General features: G+C 39.6%; 2 protein-coding genes across 4 annotated transcripts in view; both read right to left on the reverse strand.

Moving 5' to 3' along the window:
• agfg1a (ArfGAP with FG repeats 1a) overlaps positions 1–15,753 on the reverse strand; it is a 23,293-nt gene extending 7,540 nt beyond the window's left edge. The window contains exons 1-7 of one of the 3 annotated variants that reach the window (XM_062418839.1): positions 15,438–15,753; positions 8,219–8,312; positions 5,186–5,301; positions 3,749–3,914; positions 3,174–3,336; positions 1,872–1,991; positions 263–334 (exon numbers count right to left, since the gene is read on the reverse strand). In XM_062418839.1, coding sequence (XP_062274823.1) covers positions 263–334; positions 1,872–1,991; positions 3,174–3,336; positions 3,749–3,914; positions 5,186–5,301; positions 8,219–8,312; positions 15,438–15,604 — 898 coding nt within the window. In that variant the 5' untranslated portion in view covers positions 15,605–15,753. The remainder of the gene's footprint in view (positions 1–262; positions 335–1,871; positions 1,992–3,173; positions 3,337–3,748; positions 3,915–5,185; positions 5,302–8,218; positions 8,313–15,437) is intronic. The other 2 variants (XM_062418836.1, XM_062418838.1) reach the window with 2 other exon arrangements.
• A 994-nt stretch (positions 15,754–16,747) lies between these two features.
• mrpl44 (mitochondrial ribosomal protein L44) lies at positions 16,748–19,318 on the reverse strand. The gene is made up of 4 exons (XM_062419369.1): positions 19,137–19,318; positions 17,856–18,324; positions 17,549–17,727; positions 16,748–17,315 (listed from the first exon to the last, which is right to left on the reverse strand). The coding sequence occupies exons 1-4, from the start codon at positions 19,310–19,312 to the stop codon at positions 17,141–17,143; spliced, it is 999 nt and encodes a 332-aa protein (XP_062275353.1). The 5' UTR covers positions 19,313–19,318; the 3' UTR covers positions 16,748–17,140.
• Between the last annotated feature and the right edge of the window lie 103 nt (positions 19,319–19,421).

Consider the following 19,421-nt stretch of genomic DNA (forward strand, 5'->3'; position numbering starts at 1 on the left):
TTTGTTCCCCCCCCCATCAGGTTCTCTTTTTAAATTCTATTTTTTTATTATTTTTGGTCTATTATCCATGGTGGTTCTCGGCAGTGACAGAAATAATAGAAGTTTATCTCTGTTTTCAACCAGTGAATCAGAGTTAGACACAAAAGAGCTACATGCTGAGACACACATTACATCCAGAGAGAGGAGGATCAGAGTGACTACACATTAGAGACAGTGGAAAGGATGAAAGCTGTTAAAAGGGCAAGCCCAGAGAGAGACTTACTGTGTGCACCCTGGAGAGGCAGAGCAGTGGCAAACTCACCCATACTGCGACTGGATGAGAGCACAGTGAATGCTGGCAGCCAAAAAAATAATAATAAAAAAAAGGGTGGGAGAAATGGGACAGTGAGCAATGTAAGACAGGAGTGGAGAAACAAAAGAGAAAAAAGATCAACTAAACCAAAGATAAAAATTAAGAAGTGTGAAGAGAAAGTAAATAAAGCAAAGGATGAAAAACACAGGAGCCAGAATGGACAGCTAAGGCCAGGCAGATAGCACAGTCAGTCCATGAAAGAAGGATTATCTAATAAAGCCACGAGAGAGTGGAGCTTTATCCATCAAGCAATACACAGCAATGTACCTCCACACAAAGACAATTATCAATGTAGACCACCCAGCAGAGGGGGCTGTAGTGCACTATATTTTCCTAAGACTAGGGGGAGGATGTTTAAGTGTGTGTCTGTGTATAAAAGTCACTGTTAAGTGACAGTTAGTGATGAGCAAATGTGCAGTAATACCACATGAAGGGCTTGGAGTGCAATATGGGCCAGAATGACTAAGACGGGACAACAGTAGATAGATGCACGTTTAAATGATGGTTGGCTTGTGTGGGGGAGGTATAGACCGGATAAGTGACACAGTCATAGGTAACCACCACAAAAACGTTGTTACAGTACTACCCATGGTGTTATGTACACCCTGCATCACTATAATGGTTTACCTAAAGACTGCAGAGTGATATGATTGTTATTTCATAAAAATTAAAGTGGACTTAGCACAACTCGCTTTTTTAAAAACATGTTTTTTTTCCATTTTCATACAAGTGGGTGATCTTTGAAAACTTAGCAGGTGTTTTATTGTAAAATGATGCTTTCAAGGTTAATTAAAATACATAGGCCTACATGCTACAGGTGGTGTTTAGACTGAATGCTTCTGGTGTGTCTGCACTGAGGTGCCCATTATCCTCTGGTACACATACCATGTAAGCATGAGGTCATGTGTTCAAGCTGCAACCAAGGACAATTTGTTGAATTGTTTTTGAAAACAGAAATATGTATTAGCATTTTCCTGCCTTAAGGACATATTGTGAGCCTAACCTGTGGATTTTGCCTAATTTCTCGGTTACAAAACTTTTTGGACTACTGGTGCACATAGGTCTTCCAAATTTTACCAGATGAACTGACAATGTACATATGGGAGGGCTCGGGAGGCAGAGGGTATGCACAGCAACAGTTAAAAAACAACAAAAATTGCAGTAACTACAAAGTCCAAACAACAGCTAAGGCAAAATGCACTAAGTGTAGTTACTGCCTTTTTTCTCTGAGCTTTATCTGCAGTTACTGTGGTCAGCGACAGTCATTTAATTTGTTAATGAATGGGGCTGCAGGATCTGTAAATCCTGTTTTCTAGCTTAATGCAATTTCTGTTTCTATCAAATTGTTTAGGGGCTTGTTTGGGACAGGGTTGGGGTAGTGTCGTCAGGACCACTCAAAATATGCAGGGGATCCAGCACCCAAAAAAAGGTAGACAATCACTGATATAAACAATAAATCTACTTATGTGACAGTGATTTAAATGTGTGTCATTTGTCCAATAAAGGGAACTTGCTCTACCTGTATTTGATGGTTGGAATGGGGCTTGGGGTGCAGAAGGGAAACCACTCGTTGACCCAGAAGTGCTCCTGAATGCATCAAAATTAGCAAAGTCTGCATTTGCGTTGGCATTCTGTGCCGCTGGAGGTGGTGTCAGGATGAGGTTCAGACAGGCAAATGAACAAAAAAGACAATGGGAGGAAAACAATGGATGAGATGATAAGAGAATGGACATATGACAACTAAGGACATGAATGACAGATTTCAAAAGAAAGACAATGGATTTTGTGCAAAAATGACACATAATCATAGTTGGTGTCACATAATAAAATGCATCGGAGCTTTAAAGAAAGGGAGCAGTCTGATGTTCACCATCTCTAATGATATGCTGCCTGGACTCTTTGCTGAGTGCACAGTGTCTACGGTTGTATGTGTGTGCTCAGTATAACACACTCATCTCAGAGGAGTACATCTGTGCTCATGTTTGCTATGTAGAGATGTGTGGATGGAACTTTAGTCGCTGCATTAAGGGTGAGTCTTGATGGCTCTATGAGGGGGAAATGAGAAGACATTATCCTCCACGGGAGACAAACACTAATAGGCCTATGTTACAGGCATTAGTAACCATGGAGATGTCTGTCTATAACACCTCTGATACTATTCCATAATGTATGACCATTTTTTGTAATCATGGAACGAAGTGGTTACTGACATTAAACAAATTCTGAATGATGCAAAACTTTTGGCAGAATCTACAAAAGGTGTTAATTTAAATGCAACATCAATCAGCACATAGCTGTCTCTTCAAATACCTTAACCCTTTTAAATGTCAACTGCAGCCAAACTTGAGCAAAGGGCTCCGCTGTGCACATGCTTTTATGCACATAATATATTTTGACTTGTTTTAGCTACAATAGATAAATCTTTTTTTTTTTTCAAACAATTAAGGGAATTTCACCAATAAAGACTTAACTATAGGGGAGACTGAAACTGGTAAACAGAAACATGCATACACTCAGCACCATTTGATCTTCCTGGTTAGAGCCTGTGAAAAAAACAACTGACAAGAATTTCCACACTTAAAAAGACAATCCCATCCTGACTGGAATAATTGCTTATTTCCTGCATTCCCTTACTGCTTTGTCACTTTCCAGTGCTTTTATTGTGTCGAGTTATTTGTCATCTCAACTGCTCAAATTCCCTGCATGACGTTAAAACTGGTGAACATAAAAGATCACACTGATATTTCACTCTGCTTTTGCCTGACCTGTAATAATAGTTAAGTTTATTTTGTTTTCAGTCAGTTATTCATTTGTTCCTTACTTGTGTGGCTGTTGAAATGTGCAAAGTTAGCAAAACCGGAGCTGGCGCCTGCATTCATGTTGGGCGGGGCAGCAAAGATGTCTCCACCCAAGTCACTCAGGAGGTCAAACTTCTTGTCATGGGGCTGCTGCTGGTGGGTATGTCCACGGCTTACCACTGGAGACTGCCGGATACAAAAAAACATATTTGAAAAATCTACATGCAAATGTTGGTTAGTATGTAAACATACATGTGTCTAGAAATCCTTGGTCAACCTTTAAGACTAAGAAAGGCAAGAGGAAGGCCTTTTGACAAAAACTGACAGGGAGTGTGTCAGTCAGTCTATTTATATTATGTGCTTTCATGCAATTATAAGCACGAGTGAGGAAATATGAGATGTATTCCATAGGTATATTCTGTTATTGATAACAATAAAACTGAAAATAATGAAGCTTAACGATATGTCATAGCTTAATACCTTTAATCATTTTTGTTAGTCAAAATTATTTTGGAAAGTACTTTGTGACCCCATACTAACCCTTGATAGGTAAGCAATAATTCCAAATTCACATATGTGTGTACTTCATAAATCTTACCTGATTAGGTGGAGTGTTCTTGTTGAGGTGTAAAGAGGGGGCTGACTCCCCCAGCAGGGATTTTAGTGGTCTAACTTCTGGGGTGCTGCTGGTGCTGCTGTTTGAAGAGCCGGAGACGGAAGCATGGACTGAAGCCACCACCTTGGCCTGCTCAGGAGGTACATACCTAGGAAGCAGTGCACACAACCAATGATTACCGCTGTAAACCAAAAACCTTTAGTATGTCACATTATAATTGCAAAAATTTGACATAGTCATGGTCAAATTCACAAGATACTAATGGTTAATGGCTAATGGAATAATCGTTGAGATAAATTAGCAAAATGTAGGGTTTTCAAAAAAATGATTTTACAGCCTTTTGGCAAAACAAACATTTTAATTATGCAAGATCCACATGTGATAACAGGAAACGTTTATTTGAGAGCAAATGTAATTCACAGCAGGCAGGCAGGTCATTAATCTTAAAGACTAATCTTCATGACAGTGAAGTAATTAAAGTACATTATAGTGTGTGTGTGTGTGTGTGTGTGTGTGTGTGTGTGTGTGTGTGTGTGTGTGTGTGTGTGTGTGTGTGTGTGTGTGTGTGTGTGTGTGTGTGTGTGTGCGTGCGCGTGTTATAGGAGAATGGGCCATGTGTGAGTCCAGAGAATGTCTGCAGCAAGTGGTGGCATGTTGAAACATGCATCCCTCATCTTTCACATTTTGGTCAGACTTCAGACACGAAGCAGAGAGATAGTAGACGCACTTTTACATAAACAAACAGATGAAAAAATGTAATGGTCATCTATCATTCACATGATTTCATATTTGATCATCCAGAAAAATATAGTTAATGATAAATCTTAATTTGACTTGATAAACTAACAGTCTCACAAAATGAATATTTACTTTTGATGGCCGATCCTTAATTTGTTATCAGTGGGGCAGACACTTGTTTGGCAGGAGTATCATTAGTTTTATTTGCCTGAAATAACTGCTGACATTAGTTTCTCAACAGTCACAATGCACCAATACCAACTATGCTAAATGTTGTATACAATTCAACAAAAAAACCTATAACTTTATGTAATAACTAAAACTTGCACATAAAAAGCAGCTTGACTGTAATGACCTTAATTCTGTGCATTTAAAGAAGGGTATTTGGTGGCTTGCTCGAAGCTAACTGCTGAGCTGCTGGTAAGACAGTCCAGGCCAGAGAGCAAAAAACAAAACCCCCCCACAAAGACAAAAGTACAGTGCATCCGGAAAGTATTCACACCCTTTCACTTTCCCCACATTTTGTTATGTTACAGCCTTATTCCAAAATGGATTAAATTCCTTTTTTTTCCCTCCAATCTACACACAATACCCAATGATGACAAAGTGAAAAAGTTTTTTTAGAAATGTTTGCAAATGCATTAAAAATAAAAAAACTGCTAGCTTAAAAAACTGACTTACCATTTCTTCTTCTCATATTTATCTTGAAGGAACTCCTTAACTTTTTGTGGTTCTCTGAAGTCTGGTACTGAGGAGGTTTTGTCATCATAAAGGCCAAGCCAGATCTGTTTACATACCTGAAACACACAGAATAGCAGAACAACTGATTTTGGTTAAATATTTTTGTAGCAAACACAAATTTGAACTTATGGACGTGTCATATGCTACAATACAAATGCATGAAGGCAAGGTACAGACAAGGAAATTACAAGATAAGCATAGAAATGAGTGATGATGACATAGTACTTCAAATCAAAAATAGCATTAATTTAAGAACATACTCTTTTAAAAATGCAATAACAGTGCAAATGTCACCAACAATAGGTTTAGGTGAATTGCAGACAACTGATGCAATACACTGCATAACCCACAGACTACCTTAAATCAAGTTTGACACTAAGGTTTTGTTGTATGCCAGGTTTGATGGTTTGGTGTTCTCAGATTGAACGTGATTACTTTGTGTGAGTCTCACCTCTGGTGTTGGGTTTTGGATAGCATTCCAAAAGTATTTGCCTAATCCAGTAAAGAGAGGTTTATAGGCATGTGTGCGCTCAGAACTGGTGCCGCAAGACCAAATGGCTCTTATGCTCAACACGCGTCTGTTCCTGTTATTCTTTAGCTGACTTTGATGTGCATGAACACACAGAGCGTGTGCATGTTTACTTGCATTAAACTAGAACTACTGCAAATATTAACTGCACACTGTTATATCTGCTTTGTAATATCTTGTATTTGTGTAAAGGGCTCTCTGTGGAAGGACAAAAAGCAACTTGATGGCAGTAGTATTTACAGTGATATTTGAAGATGTGTGAAGCATTTAAATGTTTCTCTATTTCTGCATAAATGTGTCCTAAAATTAGATAACTGGAATCTAATTGAACAAATGAATCAAAAACATTTAATTTATTAATTTATTGAAGAAAAATATCCAATTTGATATATTTGTGTGTGGCCAAAGTATCTGAACATTTGTTTCAGTAACTGGTGTGACTCACAAGTTGCAGCAGTAAATTCAACTTAACCTCTCTTTCTTCTAGCCCATTTTACAGAACAGTCTCAACTCAGGGATGTTGGTGGGCTTCCTTGCATGAACAGCATGCTTCAGGTTTTGCCACAGTATTTTTTTAGGATTAAGGTCAGGACTTTGACTCTGCCATTCCAAATCATTAACTTTCTTGTGCTTTAAGCAGTTTTTTGTAGAATGACTTGTGTGTTCTATCAATGGTCATAAGCCGTCCTGGTCCAGAGGCAAACCATAATACTACCACCATGTTTCACAGATGGGATGAGGTTTTTATGCTTGAATGTAGTGTTTGCTCGTTGCCAAACAAAACACTTCTCTTTTTAGCTGAAAAGTTCAATTCTACTGAACATTTTCCCCAACAGCTTTCATGCTTATCCACACGGACCTGATTAAACCATAGACGGGCAACAATTTTCTTTTTGGAGAGTCGTGGCTTTCTCCTTGCAACTCTGCCATGCCCATCACTGATGTTCAATACTCTCCCGATGGTGGATTCATGAACATTGACATTAGCCACTGTGAGAGAGGCCTTTAGTTTCCGAGACGTTTCCCTAGGTTCCCTTATGACCTTACAGACTATTACAAGCCTTGTCCTTGGTGTGCTTTTTATTTGTTGACCAATCCTGGGGAGATTAACGATCGTGTTACATGTCCTCCATTTGTACACTCTCTGACAGTCAACTGGTGGAGTCCAAACTATTTAGAAATGGTTTTGTAACTCTTTCCAGCCTGATAAGAAATCAACAACCCTGCTCCTACAATCCTCAGAAATCTCCTTTGTTTGAGCCATGACCAACTTCCACAAAATATGTTGTGAGGGTCAGACTTTGATAGTGAAGACCCAGAATTGTCTTCTTTGAAAGGTCGATTCAGTCATTCTGCCTTTAAATAAGGCCATCCATAACTCACACCAGAATGTCATCCCATTGATAGAAACACCCAACTCTTATTTCTCCTTCAAAAGAATTGATAATCCTCGAGGTTTACATACTTATAAAACATATTTCCATAATACATAGATGAACAAGTGTAAGGATTTTGTTTCATTTGTTTAATTGGTGTCTCTTTATCTAGTTTTAGGACTTGCATGAAAATGTGGTTTTGTACAGAAATAAAGCAAATTCTAAAAGGTTCACTAACATATACACAGCACTGTGTATATGACAGCCTTGAAGGATATCTGCCTCAGCTCCAACCTTGAGTCTCCAGCATGTCCGTCTGTCTGCCCTGCCACTTTGCTACAGCTTTTAATAGGCTCTGCTTCCCAGGTGGCATTGCTCTATTTCATACTCCGTTTACCAGAAATGGCTCTTGAATGATGATGCACTTTAGTTCGTCTGTGCAGGACAAATATGTGGTGCCACTTTCTGAATATGATGGCTAAGTGAGAGCTGTATGACTACTAGTTCATACTAGTTGATACTACAAAGTACTATTAGTACTTTGCAACGTTGGAAAATGTTATCACGATAAATGTAATGATGATTGCGTAAGGGTTTTCATAATTATGTTTAACAGTCAACTCAATATCTTTAGGTTTTGGACAACTGATTTATCAGCTGACTGATATATCAGTTGGGCTCTAATCATCGGTATTTAAGCTAAGGCTGTCAAAATGCAATAACTTTGATGTAAGATGTTGCTTTTTTTTGTATTTCTGGATCAAGATTAGCCAGAACTGCACACAGATTATTGTATAGTCTTGTCAGTGAAGAGCCAAAATTCTTAAATCATGTTGATGTCCAGATTTCCAAGAAATAAACGGACATTACATCAACTATAAACATGATTCTCTATAGTCTGTTTAATATATAATAGATGGGGAGCACATGTAGGATACATCAGTGATGGCACAATAAAAAGTGAAACTACTTACACAGCCTTTAAAACAAACCCATATCAAAGCAGCGGGAACGTTGACATCAACCTTTATTAACAACTGTGTAAGGGCAAACAGTTGCCATGCCTACCTCATTGCCATGTTTTTGTAGAACCTCGATTTCCTGTTGTGTGAAGGTTGTCATGGAGATGGACTTGACTCTGTGGGGTGGATTCAATCCTCGTCTGCAGGTGGAGAAATACAAACGGGTCAATTCAATTTGAGGACACTGTACCTGAAAAGGACAGGGCCATTTAATTAGCAACAAGCTGGCTGGTATAGGAAACGGGGGCGAGGAAGACCCTACAACAGAGAGAAAAACTCACTGAAAAAGAAAGGGGGAGTGAAACAGAACAAAGGAAGTGGGTGAATCTCTTCTAACTGCCATTGACTGAAATGAGTTTGTCAGTACAGTAAAAGAACAAGCGATCTCCCTTAATGTAGAGCTTCCACTATTGAGTGATACCCATTAGCTGACACAAGCCTTGCTCAGAGGGTCAGAGCTTATACAACAACTGCCCAAATAAGAAAATGCCTGTTAACTGTAATATTTGTTAAGACCCATCTGAAGGCTTTTATAGTAAGCTCCCAGCATGCTTGCCAAGGTAAGTGAAAACTCATGTAGTGCTGGTCTCAAGGTTACCACTTCTTTTGTCTGTGAAGTTAACCAATCAGCACTTAGCCTGGGAGTACAATGTACAGAGTACAGAAGAAAAACAACTTGTTTCTGTACAATGTACATCAAAGGATTGTTTTTGAGAGCTTCCCATGTTTACTTTTGGGTTGCTTAACAGTATTCAGGTCGGTCTCTGAACGTGTTTAACCTTTTACCCACCAAAGCCATTCATTTACCACCAGACTGCAAAATCAACACCACGAGTGACTTTGAATACCATTTTTGACAACAGCTATAGTGCAAAGCAGTGAAGTGTATCAAACAGATATCCTGTTCTTCATCGTCATGTAACTCTGACCCAAAGTGTCTTTTTACTCCTCGTCTTCACTGGTGTTTAGCAAAAGCAGCATGTTAACGGCATAGCAGCAGCAGGGGGATTCCTTCATCAGTGTCTGCGGTGGATTCATCTTCAATGCTGAAGAGTACTGAAAAGCTTTTTGACAACACTCACTACTAAAGTCCAAAGTAGCGAGACCGTACATAACCAAACATAACCTGGCTCCAGCTCAACTTTAACTCACAGATGACATGACAACCTAGTTTATCAGGCAAATGTAAAACAGGGCTTACCATGACTCAGCACTTTATATTCATCGTCTTATATGACAGCAATCACCCCAGTATTAACCCCCTTACTAGTAGTTTTGTTAGTGTTACTGAGCAGGCTTTAAATATTTTAATTTCCTACCTTTCTATTTTTTTTTCCTGTGCCAACCTGGCCAATACTCTGGGAAGATAAAAGGTAGGAGAGCAGTCCAGATCTAGTCAAACAGATTTTTAGGCAGGGCATCGTATATTTTATCCACCCTCCAAGAAGTGCTCTTAATAAAAAAAAAAGGCAGAATTTTTTGGAAGGCCCTGAACATGGACATGATGCTGCCATGTCTGCCGATCAAGAACTCCACAGTTTCTCTAAAATATGCTCTTAAAAGTCCCCCCTGAAGTATTTAGGTTTTTTTCCAATCTTTGAGGAATCAGCCGTTTTAGAGATCCTCCCCTTTCCTACAAGCTGTTGCTCACACCACCTGTCAAGCGATGTTTCTATTTTCCCTGATTCAGCTCTTCAGGCAAATGTGTGAGCCTCTAGATTTAAGCACTGTCCTGAAATCATGAGGCAGGAAATCATGCATTCATGTTTATCAAATAAATGCAGTGGATGCTAATTATAGAGACGTTCGTACGAAAAACAAAATAATAAATAAACACAAATGAAAAGTTAAAATGCTAGAGTACACTTGTCAGACAAATACTAACAATAGATTAATGTTTACTGTGTATTTTTAGAGAATGTACAACTGTTTAACTTTTTGGGAGGTAATCCTAACAATTCTCTGGGGAATGGGAACCACAGCATCACAATTACAAACTTAATGCTACACACATGGAGGAGTCAGATCCTAAAGGCAGTGAAATACTAGACGGGACTGTTAAATTATTTACTGCTTTACCCCTTACGGGACTTTTTCTCATCTCATCCCATTCTTTACACATCACCCAATCAGCTGACTGCTCTGTCAAGTGTTACAAACAACATGTGTGTTTATAAAAGTGTGCTCCAACACCGAATAAAAGTAGCCACAAATGAGTGTACACACTTAATGAGAACATTACGTACAGTAGATATGTGAATTCATAATCAAAAAGTCTAATGAGAAAGCCGTCCGTACATCCTCTCATTAGTATGGAGTGGATCTGTGGGAACTACTGGACTACTTCTAATGATAACACCTAATCAACTGGTGCATATTTATTTCACATGTCTTCTGAGGAGATAGTTAAGGCTGAAAGAGTACCACGAACATAAAAGAAAAAAACTAAATATGACTGCAATAATTACATTTTTCAGTAACATTTCAGTTAGAAACAAATGTATCCAAAGTAAGGTGCAAATAACTCATGTCAGTGGCAAATGTGTCCGTAGAAAAGCAGAAGACTATGTGACTGAGTCTCTGTGTATAAGCTTTTATGCTTTTTTCAGCACCCTGAGGTAGCTGCGTGATCTGATCCTGGTCTCATGAAGATGAAAGTAGGTCAGACACTGGGAGAAAGTTCCAAAGCCCTTGAGGTCTATATGTGATGGCAGCATTTCTGCCCAGTTGTCCTATCGAGGAATTTAGTTTTGTTTTTGTTAATTAACTGTATCTTATTTAAATGTGACCAAATATTGAATAAGATGTTAAATACATCCTATCTGCCTACCTTGTTTCATTCAAAGTATTTCACATATATAATATGTAAAAACTTTTATCCAAAAACAGGTGTGATGCAAAAGGGGGAATCAATATAATGGTTCTTGGCTCCAGACGGGTACCGAGCCCAACAACAGCGCGCTATGGTCTTACAGTCCCATCCCCTCTCCATTTCTGCTGAACAAAGTAGTCATACAATTAGGACAGAGTTTAGTGACAGTAGGATTTATGGGGAAAATTAAACAACAACAGGAATTAATAAGAAGGTAAAACGAAGAAATCTAAGCTTCTTACAATATAATACTGTATACATCAACAATGTCTAGAACACATTGATTAAGAATTTAATCACACCATTGCTGGGAAGCACAGTGCACCAGAGAGTTGTATCACATATTGCACAGTAAAATAATTATGACCTAGTCACGACTGTACATTAGACCAACTCAGCCGCTGAAAACTGCTCATTTGCATACTGTCACAGCTCCAGGGTGAGAAAAACTGGCAACATGAAGCCTCAAAAGAGAGGAGAGGCTATGCACTGTCCTTCATTTTGCTGTCAAAGCCACTCCAACAAGATTGCCTTTTACATACAATCATTTTGTGTGCACTTTAAGACAGAAAAATGCCAATTCTTAATTTTTATGACTCATAAAAACTCATAAAAATTATGACTCATTATCTAATGAGAATTTAAGCCATGTTATGCACCTGTCTCCCTGAAGGTAGTTCACTACTACACCTTTTTAAGAAATCAATGATAAGGAACACGGGGAAAAAAAGCACAATTTAGATTCTGAATCATGCCGGTTAACTTGCAGCTGAGCAATATTATCCAGGACGTTTGGTGTCAGTGGCACCTCCCCTCCACTGTTTCGGTTTACTCACTGTTTGAGCCCTGCTTACACAGAACCATGCAGGCCAAGTGGGGTTATTTCCTGCCATGGGCAATTCTCCCGAAAGAGACATTGTGAGTTGAGTTCCTCCTGGGAATGCCTCCACCTTCACGAGGAATGTGTTTACATAGCAGATTCCAACTCCACCCAAACAACCACAACTATGAGGGGGTGGGGGGGATAATGTAGGTAAACGTGCCCCTGCTTTCACCTCTAAAGAAGTAAACACTGATAAGTGCCCAAACTGCAAATGAAAAAAAAGAAAGGCTCATGAATTCAAAACCACCACTATGATCACCCTGGCCATGTCTCAACTTGAATGTCAAACACACTATTTACACTGATACTACTTTTATTAGTAGAAAGAGGAGACAGTAACTTAAGTCACACTCACTCAATGCCTTCCTACAAATAATGGGGACATAGAGAGACAGACAGTGACCTCTCCACCACTTCCTGTTGCACATATACCATCACATGCTGCTGATGTAGCAGCACAGCAGGGCCATACCACTTCCTGAGCCTAAAATCACACTAGGCTTCCTGCATACAACAGGCAGATATCAATCCTTTCGAACCCTCCTCATTCTTCTGCTGGAAAGATTGTTGATGCTCAAATTCCACATAACATTTTCTGTCCTATTCAAAATGAGGGAGCAAGTGGTGGGGATTGTGATATCATGCTATAAAAGAACTCAATTAACTAGCATTACAGACTTTTATACCATAGGGTGGGCAGACGGGAAATTCACAGTGGAGTCCCTGCAGGCCCACTAGTGAAGTGAAATGGAGGGCAAACTATACCCATCAGCAAACACACAATTAATCTCATTCTTTTCCATGCTACAGTAAATAACCTTCACATTCAAAGTAGAGATACCTAACAGTGTGCAAAGATTAAGGTCACAAACCTGGTTAAACAAAGGCTGCAACAGTCTGAGGGACGGACACTATTAAATGTGTCAAAGAAGTAATCTGTTCCGCTGTCTGCTAAATAAGCTAAAAAGGTCACCAGCAGGGAACTACAATGTAACAAATACTTTCCTTTTTCTGTACAACAGTATTAAAGCAGTGTTTCCCCTATGTTCATTCAGCAGCGGCGCACCGCCGCTGCAAAAATGACTGTGCTTTAAGTAACGCGACGTTAACTACGTTGATCACTTGCACGATTTCATTAGAAGTTGCTAGCAGCTAGTTAACCATATAACTTCGCTTTTGGCTTCGGTGTAGGCTAGGCTTCATAACACAACCTGCCCCCTCCCTTCATAAGCTACTGAAGTAGGGAGAGGACAAAAGCAGACAACCCAACTCTCCCGGACGCTCCTTGACGCCCGCAAATGAGACACAATCTCCCGGAATCACTAGAGAGTGACTGCGCGCGTGGGTGTGTGTGACTGTCAATGCAGCGCGTGTGAGAGCACAGCGTCCTGATAGTTTGTATGGAAGCCTAATGATGGAAAACGTAAAACTGGTAACTACAAAAATAAACCATTATTATTATTTATCTTTTATTTATTGTTCCAACAGCTCATAATTACTTTTAACAACTCAGGGACGTCCAAGCAGCAACATGTTGTTTGAGCACTTTTTTGCATTGTCAATTTGAAATACTGTTTTGATTTTGAATGAAAGGGTGGAAATTTAAAAAAAAAAATTTCTAGGGGAAACACTGTTAAAGTAAAAAATGTTCACATATGGGGAGGGTGACTTCCATAAAGCATTAAGATAGGACTGTGTACAAGCTGTTGACTTTGTGAATGAGCACAACAGGATGGATGAGTGAACAGCTATTGAGTTACCTGATAATAGCCTACAGCCAATTTACTTTTCTCAAGTGCTTTCAGTTACAAAGGCTTGTGGTTACTAAATACATTTTTATAAGATGACCAAAAAAAACAAGGTGATGTATTTGTGAGCTGGGATGAAATATGGTGGCAAACTGAAGACCAGGACTTGCCATTGTTGTAAGAAGGATTTAAAAGTCCTTCTTGCAAGACACAGTGAGAAATTGTGTTGTGTGATTTCCGGCAATGAATGTACGCAGGCATAATTTAGTTTCCAGTTAACCAAATACTGATACACTTGGACGAGATAGCAGTGTAATCAATGTCTTCAAAGGAGAGTGATTCTGTGCAACATGCCATGCAATATAAATAATATGAGGCAAACATTACCCACAAGTTGTCAGGTTGTTATCTACTGTGCAACTGATCAAACCCCTTTCAAGAATCACACAATAAATTGTCATATTTCACCACTTTGTATACGTTATTAAATGTGGCCACTATAACATGGACCGACAAGACACAACCTTTGTAACGAGCAACATTTGAAAGCTTTATTGAGGTAGGATATCTTTAGCTGAATAGAAAGAAATGGAATGCTTCACTAATCCCAAATCCCGAGCTACAGATGCTTGGTTACACAACTGCACAGCAAAGCTTAAGTCAGGAAAACGCTATCTAAAGTCAAAACACCCGACCGCACTGAAAAAAAATCGGTGCTGTGGATGACACCTACAATGATCTGGCTGAGTTTAGCTTTAATCTAGGCTAGGATTCACTGATGGCAGGAGTGATTTTGTACAACAGGTTTAAATTAGTAGACTGTAAAAAAAGGTGAAAGCTGATGCCTGTATTTCAATCAATGTTGTGTTAAATCTATAAGAGTAAGGCTTGTGTAAGACCTTTAGCTCTGTATTAGAGAATTTAAACAAATGATGGACCAGGTGACTACCATCACTTAACATTTTTACAACTACATTTTATTTTTATTTTTTATCAATCAAACTGATAATTTAGCATGGTTTATGGAGCATAAAAACAAATAGCTAGATACATGATGCAAAATCATTAATATCGGAATCACCTTAATTGGCCAAGTGTGTTTTTACACAGAAATGGAATATGACTCTGGTTTAGTGGCTCACAAGGATACAAAGAGTGCAAAGAAGAAAATAGTGTTAGGAGTGATGAGATACATGTTTTAAATAACGTTACGTATATACAGTGTATGCATTGGGTGGCTATGTACAGCAGTGTCTGTGCAGATATACAGTAACGATTGAACTGTATTGCACATTTTGTATTTAAAATGAATGAAACCCCAAACATGGGAGCATTTCAGTAATAATTCATGTGTCTTTGTATGTAGGGGATGCACCATGTCCAAGTCAATTAGCTCAGTTACAAGGTGGTGCCTCCTAACCTTACCAGCAACTGGTGGTGGTGGTAGCAGCAGGCTACTGGCTTATCTATACACCTAACAGTTAGCTCGCAAGTGCCAGATAAGTTCCCTGGCTAGCAATGGAAGATACAGTTAGCCAGTATCCCGGGTGGTTGCTAATTTGCTGACACCTCTGTGTACCCCGCCCAACACTGCAACACAATGTCAAACCCGCTAAACTCACACTGCCGCTGCAGGATAACCACCCTGCGTTAGCTAGCGGCTAGTCAGCAAGTTATCTGCCGTATGTAGCTGAAGGGTAGCAAAACGTTATATCGTGCGCGCCATGTCTAAGCTAAGGTCACTGAGCAACTTGATACTTACAGGATGCCAGAGCAGGAGGTGCAGACGAAGGAGCCCACAGTCATGTTGGCATAGGTTGGGCCGCGCTGGTCGCAGTCAAAGCACTTTCTGTTGGGAGGCAAACTCGTCATTTCTCTCAGCATCTTCAGGTGTTTCTCCTCCTGCTTTCGTTTCGCACTCGCTGCCATGGTAAGAACTATACAGCGGATATTAAATAAAAACCCAGGCGAGATTGGATAGTCGGCTACAATTAAAACAAAGGCTTGTGCTTTTTAAACGGTTGCCCGACCCGTGTTAAAGGGTAGGTGTCTCTGTTGTCAGGGCGGCCTCGTCGCGACTCCTCGAACAAGGAGTATGAGGCGTTGGAGCAGGTTCGTAAACGGAACAAGAGGTTTCCTTCCGTCTACTTCCGCCTTCGTTTCAATCCCCGTTATACCCTATACGCAGACTGCACCTCTTCTTTTTGGGTCAGGGATAAACCTATGTGTATAATATATAAACTATATAAGCCTATATAATGAATAATGATATTAAGGTTTACGTTATCACTACCGTAGTGGTTGTATATAACAATAATGTAGCTCTTTGGGTGTGCGCTGTTTTGACCTGTTTTTGTATCCTTGCCTTTAACAACTACTCTATGGTGGGTTTATCCGCGGTTATAGGATCGTGGGGGAATATGGAACATATACAATAGATGTGGAACGTGGAAATGTGTTCGTGATTTCCTGTGTGAAACACCAGACTACAAAGGTTAGAAAGGATGTGAACTATCTTGTCTCCTAAATGCATTCTTTGGTTGTAGTCATGACACTGCAGACACTGGTCTTTCTGTAACACACCAGCGCCACTATGTGGATAAGTATCATCATTGCAACCAAGAAGGTAGAAATTGTGATGGTGTGTTATCTTTACACTAAATGTATGACAGTGTACAAAATAAAACATGTAATGCTGCTATACATGTAAATGGTCTCTGATAAAAGGACATTATGGCAAAAACAAATATATCAGTGTAGTCCTTTGCAGCATTCAAATTCAAAGAAAGGTCCTTAAGCAGGTGGACACTTGAACCACTTAAAGCCAGCAATTTAATGGTTTCATACAGATGTGTGAAAAGATATCTTTACTTGCTTAGATACTAAATCACATGACCTATTTAAAAATTTAAATGGAAAAACGTATTCACATAACCTACATTTTGAGCTTGTGGATTGTATGGTGTAAAATGCTGGAACACAGTAATAGCAAATAAATATCTGCACACAAATTTCTCATAAGAGCGTACAAAATGACACAAAAAGAAATAGTTATGATTCAAAGATACATACTTATGAATATTTTATTACTGATGAACAACATAATATGAAAGAATATCAAGTTACCCAAATGGTATTATTTACAAGGATGATCAGATATAATTTGCCAGGACTTTTTGGTAACATGGGCTGCTTAATCTGTAGGTAATAATCCAGGGTGACCAGGACCAGTTGACATTTGAACATGTTATCAGATTATTTTAAAATGAATTTAGATCGCTTTATTTGATTGCTTATTGTTTGGACAATCTGACTTATTTGCTTTTCTTTGTCTAGTCGAACATTTAAATACTTATGACAACAGAATTGATCCAAAGAAGTACATTTCTAGACCAATTTTCAACAAGGTAGATGGTGTAGATGGTTCACTTTCTATGTAGCAACAGGGTAAGAGATGTTACTTCATTAACTGCTGCTGACCGACTGAATTAACGGCTGCTCATGCTGCTGCTGTGGCGAAAAATCAAAGGGTCGGCGGTTTTCAGTGTAGCCGTAGAGTTTCCGCAGGGCCACGCGAGCTGCCTCCTCTTCCGCTGCAACAATTGTCTCTCCTGGACCCTGAGCGAGGAGCTTCTTATCGCTGAATCCATACATAGGTGATAAGATTTACAAAATAAATATGACAGACAAATAATAACACACAAGCACCAAACTATTAAGCATATTACAAATGGTCTGCATATCCCTACAAACTCAGTGTTGATGATGTTACACAATCATTAGGACATGTGGGCTCTGATTTACACCTCCATTGAAAAAAAGAATACTCATTCACCGTACTTTGAGTAACAACAATCATGAGAGCACACATACCTGTACAAGGCAACAAAGTAGAGGGGAAGGACGGTGCTGGCTCCAGCAGATCTGATGAGGCGGGGCTCTGGAAGAACTATGTTCCTCTTAGAAAGCTCCTTCATTAGAAGCCCCATGGGATTAACCACTGTCCACATATCAAACAAGTCCTTTCCTATCAACTGAGTGACCAGGAAATCCTGGGGAGAAGGGGGGAGGTGGAGACACAAAGAAAAAGTGTCATACTAAGTTGGTTTTTTGAACAGATAATAGAGCCAAGTAAACAGACAAATTGGTTTTTTTTCCTGTAATGTGCACCGAAACTCACCCTGAGGAAAAATCCTGTTCGCTCAGCTCCACTGCTCTCCAATAGAGCTCCAATCACTGCCATGAATGTAGAATGAAGCACATCATCAGGAACAGGGAATACCTCACTCATGGTTAGATCTTCAATGCCAAGGTTTCTCGCCACATTGGTCACAACTGCTGAACTACTGAGGTGCCCGACAATACTTTGCACCCCATCACTCGGCAGGCTCGGGAAGCTGGCCCTGCACCAATCAATCAGGAAGCTTTTGGTGAAATCTGCTCCCTTTGCACTCAGCTTAATATTATTTTTCAGATCAAGAGCGGTGAGCTCAGAGTCCACACCCAAACCCTGCCTCCTCGCTTGCTCCGCCTGAAGGTAACAGGGATTAATGAAGGCTGTTTTCAGTAGCTGCAAGGAGAAGTTCTCGTGAAGGCGGGTGCTGAAAGCCTGAACCTCTGCATGGTAATCCCAGTTAGGATGCTGAGAGCTGAAATACATTTCAACATTGAGTTAATTCAGAGTGCTTATTTCCTGCACAAAACCTTACAGAAGGGACATTTAATTTTGTCCTCCTCAAATTCTGAACTGTGGCTTCTCTACTGATGTAAAATCCTTGATTACATTATGTGTGTGTATTTGAGCAGTGACCATAGTAGGTAGCACAGACATTCTTATTTACTGTGAATGCATTATAGAAATCGCTTGGACAAATAGCCACCAAAGTTTCTCCTAACTGACCTGGATTTTCAAGAAATATTCAATGGCGAACACAATGGCTTGTTTGTGACACTAGAACATAATAATTATTGTAAATTATTTAATTTAATAATAATGATGACAACGCTGAAGTCAGCTTCTGATTCAGGGTTAAGGTGAAAGTTGAGGGTCACATAAATAATAGTATTCATCAGCTGATTCAGTTTTTTCACCACTTACACTTATGAAGAGGTGTTACACATTGTAGCAAAAGCGTTAATGCTGTTTGAACCTGTACTTTGCTTATGAAAACAGAAATATGGGCAATTTCACTGCCCCCCTCAGCGTCCTAGATGATGTGAGAAGCTACATTTGGAGGAAAAACTGACCTGAGTCAGACATCTTTTCTCTGTGTGCACATTATTTCTAGCTACTCGCCCTTGTTTCAGTCTAAAAAAGTTGTCTGTATGGACACTATATGTAATGTTACTACAATGTTTTCTATATGAGGGGTTACTGGACATGCAACAACTTAAATGTCAAGAACATGAATGGCCTTGAGGTGCTCTCTAGAAAGCCTGTGTTAGCTAACGTTAGCCTCACCGTGGCTTCGGTGGCGGAGGTCCTTCAAGCTTTAACTTCTTCGCCATGAGGTAAGTGTACGCTCTCATCCATCGCTTTTTTTCTCTGACTTGTGTAACCGTGACACTCCTGCACACACGCTGGCAGTGAATGCCTAATGTTAACGCACCGCGATTTAGTATGTACCCCGACGCCATGTTTGACACACTGCGTGTTACACCTCAAACTGTCCGACAAGGAACAAGAAACGATATCCGGCCCACGCGTTACCATGGAAACAAACATAAACGATAACTAACGCTAGCT

Source organism: Scomber scombrus, chromosome 5, assembly GCF_963691925.1.
Source record: "Scomber scombrus chromosome 5, fScoSco1.1, whole genome shotgun sequence".
NCBI classification, from domain to species: Eukaryota; Metazoa; Chordata; class Actinopteri; order Scombriformes; family Scombridae; genus Scomber; species Scomber scombrus.

What these genes read in the sequence shown, in the direction of transcription:
- mrpl44 (XM_062419369.1), bottom strand. Translation starts at nt 19,312, where the DNA reads ATGGCGTCGGGGTACATACTAAATCGCGGTGCGTTAACATTAGGCATT. An exon ending in CCTCCGCCACCGAAGCCACG is followed by an intron (nt 18,325 to 19,136) that starts GTGAGGCTAACG and finishes AATGTATTTCAG; the next exon opens with CTCTCAGCATCCTAACTGGG. An exon ending in TACTTTGTTGCCTTGTACAG is followed by an intron (nt 17,316 to 17,548) that starts GTATGTGTGCTC and finishes GTATGGATTCAG; the next exon opens with CGATAAGAAGCTCCTCGCTC.